Below are 19,827 nucleotides of genomic sequence, written 5' to 3' on the forward strand. Positions count from 1 at the left end.
AGGAGCTGCTCCCCTGGGCAAGTTTGTCTGCCTCCCGGGGCTTCAGTTTCCCCGTCTGCCCGGCGAGATGATACCACCTCCCCCGGAGCCCTGTGGGAACTAAACTAGCTGCTTTGGTATCTTTCTGCCTCATTCGATCCACAAAACGCTGACACACAGGCTAATCCACTCCATCTTAGAGAAGGAGTAGCTGAGGCTCCGACAGGGGACGGACTCTCCAAGATGATGCTCTTTTGAAGGAAACAGCCAAGAAAGGTCGCCTTGGGTCCGCCTTAGGTGTGCTCTAGTTTGCATCTTTAATGTCTGGAAATGGATGCTCCCCCCAACCCCCCGACGCCATGCAGCTAGCAGATGGTGACTCTGGCAGCTGGTCCCTCCACCCCTCGGCAGCCCCTGCCCTCTGTGCTGGGCTGGCCGCCCACAGGAGTGGACAGAACCCAGGACTCGTGGGTAGGGGGCCTGAGTTCCAGCCTTGGCTCCATTTCCACCTTGCTGTGTGACCTTGACCAAGTCCCTAGCCCTCTCTGGGCCTCCGTTTTCCCCCCTCTGCAAAATGGGGGCAACCAAGTCCTCCTTCCAGGCCGCTCAGAAACTTAGCTGAGTCAAAAGGAACTTGACCCACACCGGGGAGGGGCTGTGTGAACCATGGGATCCTGAGTTGATTTATTTCCTTCCCATGTTGGGGGGCTCCCCCTGCGTGTGTGGTTTGGAGGAGGAACCACACACTTGGACTCACATGCACAGACACACACATACATACTCAGTTCCGGGGACTTCATCCTGCCCTTCCTGCCACACAGCTGACAAGCCCCCCTGTGTCCGGAGCGCCTGGGAGGGCCGAGGGGGCCAGCCCACCCAGCCGGCTCTGGGAGAAGGCGGCCCTGGCCCCGCCCCACAGGGACGGGCCACCGGGGATGCTGGGCGGGGCTCGCGGGGTCCCGAGCGGGGCGTCTGGCTGGTCCCCTGGCCGCCAGTCCCTGAATGATTCATGGGCCTTAAACTTGACTCCGGGGCATCGTGACAGCGAGCGGGGGAGGCGCCCCCGGAGGGGACCTGGGAGCGGGCGGCAGGCGGCCCAGCCCAGCCTGCTATGGAGTACTACTACTGTCCGGGCCTGCTGAAGCTCCTGCGGTCCCTCTGGGTGAGTGAGCACAGCTGCCAGCCCGGCGGCGCCTTCCTCTCCCCGCGCCGCCTGCCGAGTTGCCTTTGTCCCTCTCTGCCCAGCAGTGTCTCTGTTTTCTTTAGGACACGGTGGTGGCTCGAGGAGAAGGGGGCACTGGGGAAAGGGATGGGGTTCGGTGAGGGGGCCCAGCAGGCTGGAAGTGGGGCGTGGAGGACCCAGAGAGAGAGGATGGAGCCCCGGCGCTCCCAGAACAGCCACAGTGGCCTTGCCTCCAGTCCTTGGAAAAACAGAAACAGCAAGGACGGGCGGTAGAGAATTGTCCAGAAAGCAACACTTCTTTGATTTAAAGGGCTATTCTTCATTCTGAAATTAGATCCCTCTTGCCTCTGTGTGCATGTGAAAATGCCCCGTCTTTTATGAGCTGAGCAGAATAGGTTTTGTTTTTCTTTCCATGAACTGACTAAAAGTAAAAAGTTGGAACCCTCGCGTTGCATTCTTTCCTGTATATAACAGAAAAAAAAAAAAAAACTTTTTCTGGCGAAATGGCAAAGTCAGGGAACCCATGCCGGAGTGCTTTGTGGGGTGTCACGTGCTTTTCCAATCTTGTTTCGACTCTGAGACTGACCTGCTGTGTGTCCCTGGGCAAGTGGCGTCCCCTCTCTGGGCCTCTTTTTCCTCATCTGTGAAACGAAGAGGTGCGGGTAACTGATTGTGGGTTACGTGACATTCAGGGCTCAGTGAACAGAGGGGCTGGGTGGAGAATCATCACAGGTGGGCCTCAGAGTTTTCCAGAGCATTTGCCACTGGGTTGAAAATGCCCAAAACGGAAAGACTTGGGAAATATTCTTTTTCCCCTGCTGAATGTTTGCAAATACTTCGGATGCCTTCTCACCCAGGGAATTTTCCGGAGCTCCTAAAAATACGACTTTAGGAAACATAGTCCTTGAGCCGCCTCTCCGCTCGGTGTCTGCCCTCCCTCCCAAGTGCCCAGAGCAGCTGGAAAACAGGAGACCCCCCCCCGTCCGTGTCCTTCATCACTGACCTTTGAACATTGTCATATTATACATGTAAGCCAACACTGGTTGATTTTAGGGGTTTTTTCTAATTACTAAAATAATACATGGACATAAACTTGGCAAATCCTGAAGAATATGAGGAAGAAAAAAGGTCCCCATAATCATTTGTATTTTATTTTTTGAGGAAGATTAGCCCTGAGCTAACATCTGATGCCAATCCTCTTTTTTTTTGCTGAGGAAGACTGGCCCCAAGCTGACATCCATGCCCATCTTCCTCTACTTTATATGTGGGACGCCTACCACAGCATGGCTTTGCCAAGTGGTGCCATGTCTGCACCCGGGATCCGAACTGGTGAACCCGGGGCCGCTGAAGCGGAACGTGTGAACTTAACTGCTGCGCCACTGGGCCGGTCCCTGATCATTTATATTCTTAATTCTGCCATCCACTGGGTCCAGAGGACCTAGCTGTGCCCAGCTGTGTGTCAGGCTCTGGGCGTGGTGTGAAGGATGCTGTGATCCTGTGATATATAAGAAATACGTTTGGTCTTTGTCCCTTTCCTGGCAGAGTTCCTAAAACCCTTGGAATTTCCTAAGAGATGAGAGAGGGTGTCTTCTGTTATGTTAATGAGCTGACTTGGGAAAGCACCTAAGGATGGGAGCTGGTTGCCAAGGGAACCAACCCTGGTTAGAGGGCTCGAATTTTCAGTCCCACCTCCTGATTTGGGGAGGAGAGAGGGGCTGGAGGCAGAATCACCCACCAATGGCCAATGAATTAATCAGTCATGCCTCTGTCATGCAGTCTCCATAAACACCCAGAAGAAGGGGCTCGGGGAGCCCCCGGGGTTGGCGAAGACGTGGAGGTGAGAGAGAGGGGCTCCGAGAGCCCGGCTGCTCCGACCGTCTCCCATCCCCGGCCCTGGCATCTCTTCCCTCGGGCTCTTCCCGAGTTACGGCCTTTATTAGAAACTGGCCCTCTGGGATGTTTCTCTGAGTCCGTGAGCCGTGAGCGGCCCCGTCGAAGTAAGGGAACCTGAGGCGGGGCTGTGGGAACCTCCGACCTATAGCTGGTTGGTCAGAAGCCCAGGTGCATCAGTCTTGTGGGACGGAGCCCTTAACCTGTGGGCTCTGACGGTGTCACCAGGGGGACAGTGTCGGCATCGAGTTAAATCGTAGGACACCCAGCTGGTGTCCCAGAGACTGCTTGGGGGTGCTGGGAAGAACCTGCACACTTTGGAACTGGTGTCAGAATCAGACATGCAGAAGCGACTAAGGTACGGCCCATCATCCCCAGGAACTTGGAGCTCGGCATGAGCGCTGGGCACCTCGACGAACGGCTACCGTCAGATATTCATTCAACACACACTTACTGGCAGCAGTTCAGAGCTGGGGTCAGATACTGGGAATGCAGGGCTGAGCAAGACACACAGGGACCCCTGACCTTGTGGAATTTCCCTTCTGGGGGGCCCACAGGCCCTGCACAAGGAAGTGAAACAAAGAGCATGTGTGTGTTAGGATGGGGTGGCCCACAGGGCTGGGGGGACACGGTTTCATCTGGGATGGGGGGTCCAGGAGAGCCCCCTGAGCTAGCTGGGCACCGCAGGATATGTAGGAGCCTGGTAGGCGATGCTAAGGTAGGGCGGGGGAATGGTGTGCCAGGCAGAGGGAACAGCACATGCAAGGGACTGCGGTGAGTGTGAGAAAGAGCAAGCCCAATCGGCGTGCCCATGGCGGATTCCAGGAACCGGCGTAACATCAGCCTGGCCGGTGTGATGTGGGAGGATGGGGGAATGCTGTGACCCTCACAGGGCAGCTTTAGGGGTGGACAGAGGACGCCGCCCCGTGCCTGGCTTTGCCCCAACTCTCTATGTGACTTTGGGCAAGTCTGTGCTTCTCTGAGCCTCAGTTTCCCCATCTGAAGCATGAAGCGGTGGGGTGAGGCGGTTTAGAAGGTCAGTCCCAGGTGTGAAGCCGAGAAGATTTCCACTGGGTCACCTGCCTCCCATGGGTGACCACGTCCTGGAGTGCGAGGAGCCGTGTGGGCTCGCCGGCGGCTTTGCGACTCACCCCCAGTTTCTCCTCCCACCTCGAGTCCCTGAAGACGGCCTGGCTCGCGTGTGCCAGGACTGGCCCCATGTCCACAGCGCTAAGCTGGACACTCGTGCTCACTGAGCTCCCAAGGGTGCGTGGGGATGTTGGAAATCCACAGGCTTCGGGCCTGGGTCGTAACACAGCCGGGCGGCCTCGGGGTGACCACTTCACCCGCTCCAGGCCTCTGCTTCCTCACCTGCAAAGGGGGGGGTCACTTCCTCATTCGCTTGTGGGGCCGTTCCTGTGAAACATGGAAGCTGCTCACCCTCGGCCGCTGGGAACTCTTCCCCTTTCCCAGGATGTCACTGTCAGTTTGAGCATGACCGGGGACCGCAAACCATTGCGCAGGTTGGGGCTGGGTGGCCCTCTCCCACCCGGGTCCCCTCTCGGCCCGGGTCCCTCCTCACTGCTCTCAGGTTTCTGCTCAATGTCCCCTCTTCACTGGGGTCTTTCTGACCCCTCTGTCTAAAGCAGGCTCCCCCCACCCCCCACATTCTTTGTCCCATTACCCTACTTTTTCAATAAACTGTTTCATCCACATTGTGAGCTCGCTGCCTGCCCGTCGAGTGGGGGAACGAGGGCTGGGGGCATGTCTCTCCTTTCGGGGGCCCACTGACCACACAAACATTTGCCGCATCGTTTAGAGACCTTGGCAAACGGCTTATGATGTTTGATGGTGTCTTAATATTCCCGCTTGCCGTCAGCCGTGGGTTTTTTTCCTTTTCTTTTTTTGTTTGAGGAAGATTAGCCCTGAGCTAACATCTGCTGCCAATCCTCCTCTTTTTGCTGAGGAAGACTGGCCCTGAGCCAACATCCATGCCTGTCTTCCTCTACTTTATATGTGGGACGCCTACCACAGCATGGCTTGACAAGTGGTGCCATGTCCGTACCCGGGATCCGAACCAGTGAACCCCGGGCCACCGAGAATCGGAACGTGCACACTTAACTGCTGTGCCACCGGGCCGGCCCCTCAGCCATGGTTGATTACCCGTCCTCCTGGGCCTGGCGCTGTGCTGCTCCCAGGCGCTCGCTCTGCACACGACATAGGGAGCATCCCTCCCAGCCTTAGGTCCGGATCCGCCTCTCAGGTTATTTCTTGACTCAGCTTCTCAGAAGTCGGGCCAGGCGGGGGCCACAGCAGGTTTCTGCAAGGTTGTCATTTGTTGGTGGGTGTCGGTGGCTTCCTGTGGGCAGCCCAAGGCCTCTGCGTAGCAGCCGTTCTGTCCCCCGGGGGGAGAAACCACAGCCCCCCGCTGTCGAGCCTGTCACCGTGCAGCCTCGGCTGGGAGGTTAAGTGTCTGTTTCAGATCATTAGTAACTGTAGCTGATGGCCACCCCTGCCCCGGCTGTTTTGAGGTACTTCATCGCTTCTGTCGCCGAGATAACCTAGCCAGACGGTCCCAAGGCCCGTGGCCTTTCTGGGGCATTGGCATCAAGCTGGTTGCTTGTGGTTGTCAATTACAACGATGGCAACAATAATAATAAGAGTAATAATAATAATAATTGTGGCCGCCATCCCCACCGCCGACATCCTTGTCCTGCACCAAGCGCCTTTCACGGGTGTCTCATAGATGCTCACGAGAGCCCTATGGGGACATCTCAAGATTCTCCCCATTTTGCAGTTCTGGAACCCGGGGAGGCTGGCTTTCTCGTCACTTGTGCGCTTAGCTTTGCCCCTCCCTCAGCCTGTCGTCCCCTCCGAGAGCAATAATAAGTCATCGTAGTCATGAGACAGCAGCGTGGATGGTTCCCTCCCTGTCCAGGCACGTCCACACGTGGCATCGCGTTAACCCTCCCAGCAACCCCGAGAGGTGGGTGTTACTATTATTCTACAGATGAGAAAACTGGTATTAAACGGCCAGCAGAGGGCGGAGCTGGAGTTTGAACTCGGGAAGTCTGACGCAGACGAGGGCCACTGGCTCATTCCGCGCTGAGTCTCCAGCCCCAGCACGGCCCCGGGCGCCTAGCAGGTGCCAAGTGGACACAGGCTGGTGCATCGCCCCATGTGCAGAGGTGTCGTGGGGAGTGAGTGGCTGGGCGCTTCCCGGTGTACCCGTCAGCCATGGCCGTAGCTCCTGTCGCTTTATCCCTGGCTCCCGACCCGCAGGTCTTGGCAGCGTCCGCTTGTGCGCAGGGTCCGGGTTGGCTGGGCCGAGGCTGTGGCTGAAACCGCAGAGCTGGCTATTTTTGTGCTGTTTGAGTTGGGCCCGAGGTTTGGGCCACAGAGCAGCTGGCGTCATGAGTGGTATGCGTCCAACTCGAGTGGGCCGCCTTTTTAGGCTCTGTGGCAGAGCAGAGGGCAGCGCCGCCCCACCATGGCTTCTGATCCCCCCCAGCCGCCTCCTATGGGGCGCGGGGCCCCGGGCAGATCTAACCTCCCAGAAAGGCAGCTGTGCCGTCTGTGGAGTGGGAATGACGGTAGCACCCCCCTCGTGGGCCATCCTGAGGACTCACGGAGGCCGTGCAGACAATGCCGGCACACAGTAGGTCCCAAATAAGCATTAGCCGCTGATGCCCGTGTAGACAGCTAATGGGCCCTTGGTTCGGTTCGGCTAAACATGTGTGCCAGGCCGTATTTTCAGGGCTTGGGAACAAGATGGTCAAGGATCCCTGCCTTGGGGACTAACATCCTGGTGGGGGTTCAGGCAGGAAACAATGGGCGTGATACATAAGAACCTTGTCTAGTGTGTCAGGGCTGGGGTGTGCCAGGGAAAGAAGGAAGTAAGCAGGCGAGAGGGCTCAGGAGTGTGGGCGGGGCCAGGGGACTCCCTGAGAACGTGACCTTTGAGCAGAGACTTTGAAAGAAGGGAGGGCATAGGCCATGGGAACTTGGGGGAAGAGGCGGCAGCCAGTGCAAAGGCCCTGGGGTCTAAGTGTGCACCCAAGTGGAACCTCAAGGAACCTGGGGGTGGCACTGCAGCAGAGTGAGTGACGGGAGGTGGTGAGGTCATGCAGGGCCTTCCTGCCACTCAAGGACTTCACGTTGTGCTCTGAAGGCAACGGAGCCATGGAGGGGTGTCACTGCAGGCAGGAGCGACACAGTCTGACTTGGGTTTTGAACAGATCCCTCTGGCTGCCGTGCAGGGAACAGACTCAAGCAGGACAGAGGCAGAATCGGGAGACCGGCAAGGAGGCCCCACAGTTGGCCGTGACCAGGGGCTCAGTCCAGGGGCAGCAGAGGAGGTGATGGGGAGCGGGCAGATTCTGGATCTGATTGTGGTCTCAAGGTCGACCCACAGGATTTGCTGACGGATTGGACATGTGGAGGGAGCGAAAGAGAAGAGTCAGGAAGACACCGAGGGTCTTGGGCCCGATGGTCGGAAGGCTGGGGCTCCCACCCACCTCCCCAGGAACGCCGCAGGGGGAGAGGGTCGGCGACGGATCGGGACTTGCGCTGGACTTGCCGAGTGTGAAATGTCTGTGTCCTCACAGGGTCTCCAGCCTCTCTCCAGGCAAGAAGGGCAATTCCTGCGCTGTCCATGGCTCAAGGCTGTTGAGATGCGGGTTTTAAGGGACCTCCCCTGAGGGTGGAAGCGTGAGCCCGGGCCTCTCAGCTAGTTGGCATCGCTGAGCTCTCAGGTCCTTTTGTGCACAGGCAGGCCCTGATCACCCACTGTCGGGTTTATGAGAATCCAGCTGGCCCGAGGCTGGCTCCCCCCGACTCCTCCCCCATTGTGACCCTTTCTGACTCTTTTTCCACCGTTATGGCCTCTCCCGGCAGGACCACCGCCCCCCCTCCCCATTAGTCCACAGCATCCTTCACATAAAATGAAAAGAGAATCCTGTGATGCCGATGGCTCCCAGGCTTGCAAGGCCACTGCCTGGTCCTCGGGGGGCCGGCTGCCCCCCCATGCCATCGGGGACTTCATGCTGATGGCCTGCCATGAGCCCTGCTCCCAGAGGGAGGCCTTTCAGACTGGCAGCCCTGGCTGTCCCAAAGGAGCCGTGGCCGAGCTTCAGACATTCCAGGGCTCCAAGCAGTTCGGAGGGACATGCCAATCCTGTGACTGCCGAGAGGAATGATAAATGCAGGGTAGAAGCTCTGGAGGGGTGGGCGTGTGGGCAGAACACTTCTGGGAGCCTGGAGTTTGGGCTATAATTGCTGTGTGACCCTGAGCCAACTATGTGCCCTCTCTGGGCCTCAGTTTCTTTATTGATATAAAGAAGTATTCGACTGAAGTCTCCTTAAGGTTTTTCATGGTGCGCAATCTCCCAGTTCTAGAGGTCCAGGAAAGAATAGAGCTTTGTGCTCAGACAGAGCTGGGTTCAAATCCATCCTTTCCTGCTGTGTGACCTTGAGCAAGTGGCTTCATGTCTCTGAGCCTCAGTTCTGTCATCTGGGGATGAGAAACCCCCTTTCTCCAATGAGGATTATGTCAGCGTCTCATTGTGGAAACGCGTAGGGAGAGCACCTGGCACATAGTAGGCAAGAAATGAACGGGAGCCGTTATCTTTTTACATCCCCTGCCTGTCTGACCACACGGGGCACAAGGTCCTGGCTCGCAGCCCCGCAGGCAGAATGGGTTCCAGATCGCGCCACTAGAGGGCGCTCCTGTCCTAACAAACTGCCCGGATCCCCCTCTGCAGAGGGACGCGGGGCCACCCCGCTGGGCGCCTGCCAGGAAGGCGGTGCTCCGCTTGTCCCCATTTTGCAGACGGGGACACCGAGGATACCTGGCGTGCCCAGGGTCACATCGCGGGGAGGTGTCGGAACTGGGCTTTGGGGCTGTGGGCGCCCGCCGTCTCCCGGCCCCCCAGGTCTCCCGCCGCCTGCGTTCCCAGGCCGGTGGAGGCAGAGAGGTCTCGAACACGGTGCCCCAAGATCGGTCCTGGTGGGTAGCCAGGCCGGCCTCGGCCTCCGGGTGTTTCAGCCGGAAAATCCACTATGGGGGTGGGGGGGGCGGAGCGTGGAGCGTAAACGATGGAGGGAGTCGCTAAACCCCAGGATGCTGGTGCCTGTAGAGAAGCTGCACCTGTCGTTTGGGTGGCAAAGCCGGCTTTCGACACCAGTAGTGGAGGTGTGAAAATCCTCGTGCAGGCCCGGGCCCCTCCAGCCCCCCACTTTTGTCACGGGTGGGCAAGGGGATTTTCCAGAGCTGAAAAGAGACTCCAGTTTGGGAGTTTTGAGCTGAGTGAACACATGGTGTCTGTGTTGGAGGTGGAACTGATGAGAGGGGAGGCAGCCGGGGCCAGCAGGAGAGCATCGCTGAACTGGGAGCCAGGATGCTGGGGTCTGATCCCAGCTGTGTGACCTGGGACCAGTCCCTGTCCCTCTCTGGGCCCAGCGTCATCATCTTTGAAATGCAGCCATCGGCCTGTCTCAAAGGGGCTTGCCGGGCGCGTGTACTGAGTGCCCACCCTGGGCTGGGCCCCGAGCTGGGTCTTACAGCTAGTGGACGAGGGGGGAGGGCTTCAGGAGGCAGGACTGGCATGTGCGATGCCTGGCACATCCGAGCGTGTCTTTGTTTGTAGTCCAAAGGACACATGTAACTATTTCCTCAAGGGTGCACCAGGCCCGCCCTGACGGCCTCTTTCTATCCTGAGCGCCTCTTCAAAGGCCCTGACTGCAAATCCCGGCTCGTTCTGAAGTACTGGGTTGGGGTTTCCACTAGAAATTTGGGGGAAACACAGGTCAGCCCCCAGCAGCCAGGGACGAGGCAAAACGCTTCCCATTGCGTCATTTCATCCTCCCAGCAGTCCTGGGGGGGAGACGCCGTTCCCATCCCCATTTTACAAACGACAAGGCTGAGGCTCAGAGAGAGGTTAAGCCACTTGCAAAAGATCACACAGCCAGTCAGCGGGGTGGGGCTGGGCGTGGAGCCCTCGCTCTCTTGTCCTGGAGGCCGAGCTGTGTTAATTTATGTTGATAACTTGACTTTAATCCTGGGGTGCCTTTTTGTAACCCCACGTTCTGTTGAATTGACCAGATGTTTCCTCATTGCCCCTCTGGACTCTGCCCTGTCCTTGCCTCAGGTGTGTTTGGAAAAGGCCCAGAGGGAGGGGGAGGCCATTGCCAGACCCCAGTGCCGCCCAGCCTGCCTGGGCCCCGCCCACCTGTTGGCCGCCCTCCCGGGGGGCGTACCCGGGAGGAGGGGGGGCCTGCCTGCTCCCTGCTCTGCCCCCATCGCCTGTGTTTGCCCAGAGCAGCCTGGGCCCCGTGAAAGGAGGCTTTGTCCTCCCGTTCGTCCCTCCTGGAGGGATGACCTAAGTCCCGCCTTGGGAACAAAGCGGCAACCTGCCATGTGAGCCCAGGCCAGCCCCAGGAGCCCGCAGAGCCTCCCAGGCCAGCCGGGGAGGGGCGGCCTTGTTACAGGGCTGCGGGTTACGTGGGGTCAGGAGGGCAGCAGAGCCTCCCGCGTGCAGAGCGAGGAAGCCAGGGGCTCCCGTGCTCACAGGACTCGACAGTTTGTAAACCTGTTTCGTGCCCTCCCGTTGAGCAGCTCCTCCCAGATGGCTCAGGGTGTGCAAGGCAGGGCCTCGGAGAGCAGGTGTCAGTGTCACAGGGAACCGCTCCAAACCCAGGGGAGTCAACCAACCGCCGTTTATCACGCCCACGACCTTCCGTGGTCGGGAAATCGGGCAGGGCCTGTGGGGCAGCTGCTGGGGTGGCAGCGGGGAGCCCTAAACAGCTGGGGGCTGGGGTCCTCCAGAGGCTTCTTTGCCCACCTGTCTGGTCCCTGCAGAGACCTGGGGGCCAGGCTTCCCTGGGAGGCTGACCGGGCATCTAAATGTGGCCACTACTGCAGTCTGGGCTCCCTCACCGCGTCGCGGCTCCGCCTTGCAGCCCAGAAGGCAGGGGCCGTGTCGCCCTTTACGATGCGCGCAGCCTCCATAGTCACCGCCCCTCTTCTGCTGCTCTCTGCCGACGGAGCAGACGCACGCCCCCCGGATCTCTGGGTGGGAGGCCTGTCACACACTGTGCAGCCGGCTTTCAACACCACCACAGCTCCAGGTAAAGGAAGACGTTCCCAGGGGACGCTTATGGAGCACTTCCTGCACCCCGGCCGCCTGCAGCTGATCCCATGGCATCCTCCCGCAGCTCCAGGAGGTGGCGGATGGAAGCCGTTGTTTTCCCCACGAGCCTGCGGCTCCAGAAGGCAGAGGGACCCGGGAATCCGCGGCGCTGCGGGCAGTTTGCTGTGGGACGTGCCCCGTGGGGAGCTGTGGGCTGGGTTTCTCCTTCCTCCACTAAGCTGAGAACCTTCCTGGAGTTCTCGAGGATGCTCACCTGGTTGTGATTAATCTCCTGCCCTCTTGCCAGTTCTCCCCTTATGTCGAGCGGCTTTTCTCTCCCTGTGCGCCAGGGACTCCCCCCAGGACCCCTCCTCCCCGCTGCAGCTCGCGTGGGGGCCGCGGGGCAGACTGCCAGCCACCTACCCCTCTCGGGGCTTTTGAGGAACCAGCAGGGGCACCTCACGGTCCTGGCACAGTCACCCCTGTGTCTGGGCCTCCAGGGCTGGGTCTGGGGCTCGTTCGTCTGCCTCCCCAGGGTCTGGCATACAGTTGGTGCCCAATATTTGTCTGGTGAACTGAAACCATAAATGGGGAAGGAAGGAAGGATGGCTGGCTGTTCAAGGGTGGAGACTCTGTCTATGCGCATCCGTGTCCCTGACACACAGTAGGCGCTCAATAAATGTTCATCATCCCAAATGGATGAAGAAGGGACTGGGTGGGTGAGACCGAGAGCAGCTTCAGTGCCGTATGTTTGTATGCTTGTCATGGAACACAGGGCTGGATGCCCCCTCGTTCCATCAGCAAGTGTGAAGCGGAGCCCCAGCCGGGCGCTCTTCCCGCGCGTAGACGTGGCTATTTCACGTCTGCATCCTCAGCGCTTAGCAAAGGGCAGCATACAGCAAGTGCTCAATATTGTTTATAGAAGTGAGTGAAAGAAAGAGTGAATGAAAAGTGAAACTTCTGGAGCTTGGGGACGTGTCTTGTCTATTTGTTTCCCCACTTCCTCGAATAGGGCTTGCGACACAGTAGGTGCTCAATAAATGCATGTCGAACTGAAGACATGTGTGAATGAACCAGGTGACTGAATAAATGGAACTTTCAATGGGTGGGGCCTGTATCGTGTTCGTTTCTCTCCTCGGGTCCTGATACAGGGCCAAGCATACAGCAGGTGCTTAGCAGATGCTTCCTGTGCTGCCCTGACCTTTGTAGGAGGCCCGCCCCTGAGGATGGATTGAGAACGGGGGGCCGGCAGGGGGCCCTGCCCCAGGCCCCACCACAGACTATTCCTGCTGTTCCCGTCTGTGCAGGTGGACGGGAACCCCCGAGGGCCTGCCCCAGCGCTGCTGCCCGTGTGTCTTCCTGCCAAGCTGACCATGAGTGGGACTGAGGTGCCACGCCGAGCCCCAGTGCCGTCTGGTCTTGGAACAGTCCCCCCAGGGACCCCACTTCCTGAGCACGTTGGCGGTTCTATTTTAGGGCCGCCGAGCATGGAAGCCTGGAGAATGTCCTACTCGAGCCAGGCCCTCGAGTCGCCTGTTCTGACGGTGGCCACGCCCGCGAACCCCCAACCTCTGAGCAGCGGGCTTTGGGGTCTGCAAGAGCGGGTTCAAACTGCCTCTGTGACTTGCAGTTGAGCCTCAGTTTCTCTCTTCTGTGAAATGGGCGTGACCCTTTTTTTGGGGGGGGATCCCGTTTTCTGATCTTGGCTACATATCTGTTGCTTTTCCAAACTCCTCATCCTGAGGCTGCCAGTTCCCAGAGAGGGGATTTCAGTGGATTCCCGGCAACTGGGCTTGAAGACCCATGTGCCCCAGTGGGTCTGAGGCAGAGCCTGAAGCAAGGATTCGTGTTTCTGATTTATGACTGGCCTGAGGCAGCCTGAGCCCTGGAGGAGCTCTGGAGGGTGGACAGCTCCACAGGGGACATCCCACCGCGGAGCATCCCGTGGTCGGCCAGGCTCCAGAGTCGATGACTCGATTCAGGGAGGTGCGGGTGTAAATGGGCCAGCATGGTGTAGTCGATGCTCCGTGAATAGTAACTCGGTAAAAACAAAAAACTCTGAAGAAGATGGAAGTGGACAAATGGGCATTAATGATGTCGCTTGTTCCTCCAACACTGACTACGTGCCCGCGAGGTGCCCGGCTGTCAGACTGGACGCAGAGGGTGCCCCCCACATTCCCTGCCCCGTGGAGGGGTGCCACCCCCCTAAACGGATCCACGTGGGAGGCTGCCATCGCAGGAAGGTCTCCACCCGCTTTGAGGAGGAGAAAATTGAACACACGTGATGTCCGAACATGAACAATAAGTAATTAATTGTTTTTAATTGAAAAAGTAATACACAGTCTTCGCAAATATTTCCAACAGGGCAAAACAGCGTTTTAAAGAAAAGTTGGTGTCTTTGCCCCTCTCACCCACCGTGTCCTCCCCAGAAACTGGGGACCGTTTGACACTTCTACTTTATCAGAAGTATTCTCCGCGCGTGCGCGACTCTCTGTGCGTGTGTTTCTTCCTGTAGATGTGGACGCATTTTTAACACACAGCAGACCCTCCATTCGTCATGCTCTGTGCCCTGACTTTTCTTTTTCTCAAATGATATCTTTCCCTGTCGTCTTGTTCTTCCTGGTGGCTTTATGTTTTTCCTGGCGCTGTAATTTCTCCAACAGTCCCCTCCAGATGGACACGCAGGTTGTTTCCAGTTCTGTGCACCGTCAGCAACACTGCGGGGACGTCCCCGTGCAGACATCTGGGTGCGCGTGTGTGCTGCAGGAGAAGGGCCCAGCCCTGGACTTGCTGGGTGGTTTGAAGGTTGAACGGGGGTCTTCCAGGCGGCCGGGAGGTGGGTGGGGAGGTGTTCGAGCTCGTGCTGAGCTCCAGGTTGATGCTCGAATGCCGCGCCGTCTGCCAGGGTCATGCCCCAGCTCTGAGCATCCGGGGGTGCAGGTGGCTCCTTCGAAGGGGCCTCTTCCCACTCTCGGCCTTGGGGTTTGCCGTCTGCTGTGGGGCGCTCAGCTCCCACGCCGTCTCCATCCGAAGCTTGATTTTTCTCTGGAGTCTCTGAGGCCCTGGCCTCTCCGAACACATGGCCTGGCTGGTGTGAAGCCCGCGGCGATGGACTCTCAGTGTCCCCTGCTTTCTGATCTCGGCCGGGTCCACCTGGCTCCTGACCTGCGGCCGCGTCGGGGTCCCAGGAAGTCGCAGGGCTCCGCTAGCCTATGGCCTGGCTCCACCCCGTTCCCTCTTCTCCCCATCTCTTCTCCACATTGGTTTTGAAACTGGAAATCTCAGGAGTCCCCCTGACTCCCTCGGTCCCTTAGGACACAGACATCCATTTGGGAAAACCTCACACCTAGAGAACTTTTCCGAGGCCCCTTTGAGAGAGACAGCAGCGGCTGGCTCCCTCTTCCTCTGTGAGGCAGAAGGGGTGAGCAGTTATTGAGTGCTTGCTGTATACCAGACACCCTGCAAGGCACTTTTTCTGTCATCTCATTGGGTTCATGTAGCAGTTGCATCAAACAGTATTATTATGGGCCCAGAGAGGTACAGTGACTTGCCCAGGGTCACACTGCAGGTCGGTTCATTTTCCTCTACCATGTTACTCCCTGCTGTTCCCTGCCAGGAATGCTCTTCCACTGGTTGTCTATCCCACTGGACCCCAGGCTTCACGAGGGCAGGGGTCTTCATCTGTGTCATCCACTGCTGTATCCCCTGAGTCCAGCACAGGGCCTGGCACACAGTAGGCATTCAATGAATGTTTGTTGACTAAGTGAACTAGAAGTCCAATCCCTTACAGACAGAACTTTTGCTCCCTTATAATCGCATTTATGAGGATGATTTGGTTCCTGCTCTCAGAAATAGTGTCGCATTTTTAAAAACGAAACTCATCTTTCTCTGCAAACCAGTTTCTCTGGCGGGAACCTGACACTTGTCATTTTTTCCTCTGGGAGCCACATGAGGATGTCTACTCTGTAGAATGTCAGCCGAGAAAGGAGTCTGAACCTTCCCATCAGAGATTTCTGTGTAAGAAGTTAAAGCGAGCGGGAAGCATCCGCGAAGATCTCGGTTGCCATGGCGACACGTGCTACAGGGACTCAGGTCCTTAGGCGTGGTCATCCCTAGACCCCCAGCCGCCAGTCTCAGCTCCTGAATTTTGGCTTTTAGGAGTCGAGGCGGGGTCCTGCTGCGGGGCCTCTGCTGGTGGAGGCGCCCGAACCAGCGGGTCGCTGTCGGGCGTCTCCTGACAGCGCGTTGGTCGGGCTCTATCTTCCTCGCCTGTGGGTGCTGCGATGGCCGCCTCCGTTCCAGGGACGAGCAAACCGAGCCCTGCGGAGTCTGAACCGTGTGTCTGTGTGTCTTTCCCTGTCGGCTCTATTTGTGCATTCGCTTGTTCGTCCACCCAACAAGGATTTGTGAGCCCGTCTCTGTGCCCGGGACGGGGCTGGGCGCTGAGCATTGGGGCGGAATGAGAAACGCGCAGTCCGAGCAGAGTGCGCATTCTAGCGGGAGAGACAGGTGACATATACGAACAAGAAATACCGAGAAAAGCGGGAAGTGAGTAGCCAGCGTGCTCAGGGCTTGGCCAGGAAAGAAGAATGCCGTTCATGGCTCTGTTTTCTGGACCATTCTCTGGTTAGGTTCCTGGTGCCCAACTGTCTTGAGTGGGTTTGAGCCGGGACTGGGACCCTGAGTGTCTTTGCCCTCAGTCCCTTCGTCTGAGATTTGGGGGCCGTGCTGTCTCCTTAAAGGGATGCTGAGGATGTGTGTAAATTGCCTAATGCGTGGCACACAGTCGGCGCTCAATAAATGTCCCCCTTCTTGTGGCCTCACAGAACTGAGACACCAACCCGGAGAGGACCCTCCAGCCATTCCTGCCCGCGGGCTGATGCCGTCCCCCCGCCTTCCTGCACCCTTTTCCACGGGAGGCTGGGGGACAGTGTGGTGCAGTGGTTGCACAGGGCCCTTGCTGTGTGACACTGGCCAAGTAGCTTGCCTTCTCCCAGCCTTCCCCTCTCTGTCTGTACAACGGGTACAGGATGGGCCCCTCCTCACAAGACGCTGCTGCAGGTCCGTGAATTCTCTGATTCAGAGCACGCAGCCTGCGGCTGCCGTGTGGTGAGGGCTTGATAAGCCTCGGCTGCAACGCCGACCTGCCTACTGTGCGCCTGGCCTCAGGATGGGACCTGGAGAAGCAGAATGGAATGGGCACAGTGTCCGCAGCCAGTGGGTGTGGGAACGGGGCGTTACAGTCCAGCCAGGAGAACGCTGGGATGGGGGAGCCCAGAGAAGGCATGGAACAGAGTCAGGGTGGGTGGCAGGGAGGGCTTCCTGGAGGTGGGGACATCGTCGTGAAGCCTTTAAAGATGGGTAGCAATTGTCCAGGGAAAGAGGGGAGGAGGGGATGGGGTTGTAGTAGGAATAAAATGGTGCTTCTCCCTTTCCCCTCCCTCCTTTCGCCTTCTCTCTCTCCTTCACTGCATTCATTCATTTACGCATTCATTCAGCAGACACTTCTGAGAGGCATCAGACCAGTAGCAGAGAGTGAGACATCCAGGGTTCTGCTCCCATGAGCCTTAGAGAGAGAATGTTACGTAAATGTCAGGAAAACACCAAGTCGTGGTCAGCGTTATGGTGTGAAGGAAAGGGAGCTGTGATAGAGCGGGTCTAGGCAGCTCCTTTGTGTTGAGAGGTCAGCGAGGGAGTCTCTGAGGTGAGAGGACTCAGACACAGAGCACCACAGCATGGGGGCTGCAGTCAGGCTGGGGCTGCTGGCAGGTGACCTTTGCAGCAGGGAGCAGCCAGCGGGGGGAGCTGGGCAGTGTTACCGTGACGGCATGGGCCGGGGGGCTCTAGGAGGCTTTGAGGCAGGCTAGCACCGAGGTCCAGGACTCCGTGGTGCTGGAATGTGCCTTGTGCCCACCAAGGGGGGCTATTTGGGGACCTGTGGGGTGACACACTTTTGTTAAAACGCCAAGGCTTCCTCCCACCCCCCCTCGCTGCCCTCCCCACCTGGCACAGCGTGGCTGCTGGAACAGTGTGGGCGGCACAGCAAAGTGAGGCATGGGAGAACAGACCTCCAGCCAGGCCAGGAGAAGTCCTCTCCTGTGCGAGGGCGTCAGCAGGCAGGCGGGGATGTTACTCGCGGAGGCTTTGAGAGGAGAGGCAGGCAGCCAAGGCCGAGGGCTGGCGCTGGGTGATGGGACTGCCGGGAGTGGGGTGGGAAGTCAGAGGCACCGGCTCCTGAGTGCCCACTCCCCCCTTGTCCACTGAGCCACGGCTGCTGAGAGCGTGGTTTGGAGCACAGGCCTCCGAGCCAGACTTGGCCTCTAAGCTGCTGTGCAGCCCTCAGCCTTTGCTCCGCCTGCCTCAGTTTCCTCATGTGTACAGTGGGGATCGTTGTTCTGCTCTCATGAGATGGTCGGAACACACATCCTGTAATCTTCAGCACCACCTGAGAAGGAGGGAACCATTTTATCCCATTTTAAAGACAAGGAAGGAGAGGCTCAGAGAAGGCAAGCCACTTGCCCAGGGGCACACAGCGAGGAGTCAGTCTTGGAAGCTCTGTCCTCAGCCGTGTCTGGGGATGATGTGAGTGGCGTAGGACCTGGCACACTGTCGGTGCTTAGGAAATACCAGCCGTGCCCTCGCTGCGTTTGAATCGGTGCTGATTCGGCTTGGGGACCGTTTTTCTTCCTAAGTGTGTTATGAAGACGTGAGCCCTCCAGCCGCGGCCTCCCCGTCGGAATCTGACGCCGTCCTGCCCCCTGTGCCCACCCCTTGCACCCTTACCTGGGAGGCGGGGGTCCTGGTTTCCCCTCCTGAGAGGAGGCAGCTCAGGCAGAGGGGCACCTGGGCCCCCGGTATTTGACCCGGTCTGCTGCCCTCACTCCAGGCCGGCGGGTGGCCTGTGAGGGGGCGGCCTCAGTCTGAGCCGGACTTTCCCGTGACCTTCTGGGGCGGCCCCTCTTGGGGAATCAGCGCCCAGGGTGGGGGGCACCATGGCCCGGGGGACCCGCAGTAGTTGGGGCCGAGCCTGGCGGGCCTCGAACCTGAGTCTGTGGGGCGGGTGGAAGCACGCTGCACCCCCCGGGCGGGGTTGCCTGGCGGTAAGAGCTCAGGCTGCGGGCTCGGCCGGCCCTGGGTTCGGGTCCTGGCTCTGCCCGCAGCAGCCGGGTGACGTGGGCCCGTGACATCGTCATTCAGAGTCTCCGCGTCCAGCCTGTGTGCTGGCGATTACAGCTTCCCAGGTCTCACGGGTCGGGAAAGGACAGGCGCACAGTAGGCCCTCGGCGGGCAAGAGCGCCTGCAACTTGTTAGTGTCTCTGTGTGCTGTCTCCCAGCCCTGGCCCAGTGCCTGGCACACAGTAGGCACTCAGTCCCTGCCTGCTGAGGTCAGAGCACTACCTTCTCCTGTCTTTCCTGAGCCTTTCAGAGACCCTGAGCCCTCGGGCTGCAGAGGTGGCCGTTCCCCGAGCACAGCAAGCTCCCTGCTCAGGAGGAAGTTTCTGGGGGACAGAATGTGTCCCTTGTCCCAGCTGTCAGTTGTTGTACCCGAGAACATCTTGCTGCTTTTGCTAATTGATCCAAAAACGGGGAAGTGCAGCTGCCGTGGTGGAAAGAAGCACATTGACCAACCCCAGGCAAGGCCACCAGACAGAGACCCCCGTGGGGTCACCCCCGCCTCCCCAGGACTCCGAGGCGAGGGTGGCCATGTCTCAGGGCCTCTGCCCCCAGAGCCGGCGGGCAGCCTGGCGGGAAAAATAAGGCGGGTCCCTGGCCGCCCGTTTCCATTTTGGAGGAGGCCAGGGTGCAGCTTCCTCCGGAGGGGCCATCATTACAGGTGGCCTGGCCCCGTGGGAAATGCCACTTTCCACCTGGGCTCGGGGCCGGCCTGATGGAGAAGGGGGAGGAGCTGCTGGCTGTTTCTAGAAAGATCTCCTTTCCGGATGAGTTTTTTCTTCCCTCCCATTGAGGGCATCCTGTGTCGTTAAGTGATGATCTGAGTAAGAATGTGACAAGTCAACACAAGGAAGTAGCCTGGCCTTGGTTTGTAAATAATCCGGGATTGACTTGTAGGATCAAGTCATTTCTGTTTGTTTGGTTTTCACATCAGAATTCTTGTCCCTGTTGCCTTGGAGACAAACCTAGTGAGGGGGATGCTGGGAATTAAATGACTTGGGTTCAAACCTCAGCGATCCCTCCATTTCACACAGTCGGCACCTCAAGTGGGGAGACCAACGGGTAAACTGAGTCCCAGCCCGGCGTGCTAATAATGCGGTGGGGGTAACATGGCAGGGTGGGAGCCCAGAGGCGGCCCAAAGAGTCAAGGAGTCTTCTTGGAGGAGGGTGTCCCTAAGCTGAGCTGTGAAGGACAATAGATGCCGACCAGGTGAAAAAGGGGTGGAATGGTGTCCTAGCCAGAGGGAACAGCACGTGCAAAGAGCTGAACAGGAGACAGCACAGCGTGTGCCTAGATGGCAGTTTGTCCTGTTTGGCTGGGGTGGAGAGGAGCTGGGGGAATAGGGGTGACATGAGGCCAGAGACCCTGTCGCAGTCCAGAGAGTGAGCGGCTCCTATGGGAACCTGCCTCAGAGTTACCCGGGGGCCTGGAACCGCCGTCCACTTGGACCTCGTTCAGACCTGAAACGAGAA

At 58.6% G+C, this 19,827-nt stretch overlaps 1 protein-coding gene across 5 annotated transcripts in view; it reads left to right on the top strand.

Moving 5' to 3' along the window:
* Positions 1-19,827, top strand: part of KIAA1671 (KIAA1671 ortholog) — a 179,994-nt gene that overhangs the window by 89,871 nt on the left and 70,296 nt on the right. Inside the window, exon 1 of one of the 5 annotated variants that reach the window (XM_044775674.2) lies at positions 768-1,141. The exons of the other annotated variants lie outside the window; for them this stretch is intronic. Coding sequence (XP_044631609.1) covers positions 1,091-1,141 — 51 coding nt within the window. The 5' untranslated portion in view covers positions 768-1,090. Of the gene's footprint in view, positions 1-767; positions 1,142-19,827 lie in introns of those variants that run through there. 5 annotated transcript variants of the gene reach the window in all.

Source organism: Equus asinus, chromosome 8, assembly GCF_041296235.1.
Source record: "Equus asinus isolate D_3611 breed Donkey chromosome 8, EquAss-T2T_v2, whole genome shotgun sequence".
NCBI lineage: Eukaryota > Metazoa > Chordata > Mammalia > Perissodactyla > Equidae > Equus > Equus asinus.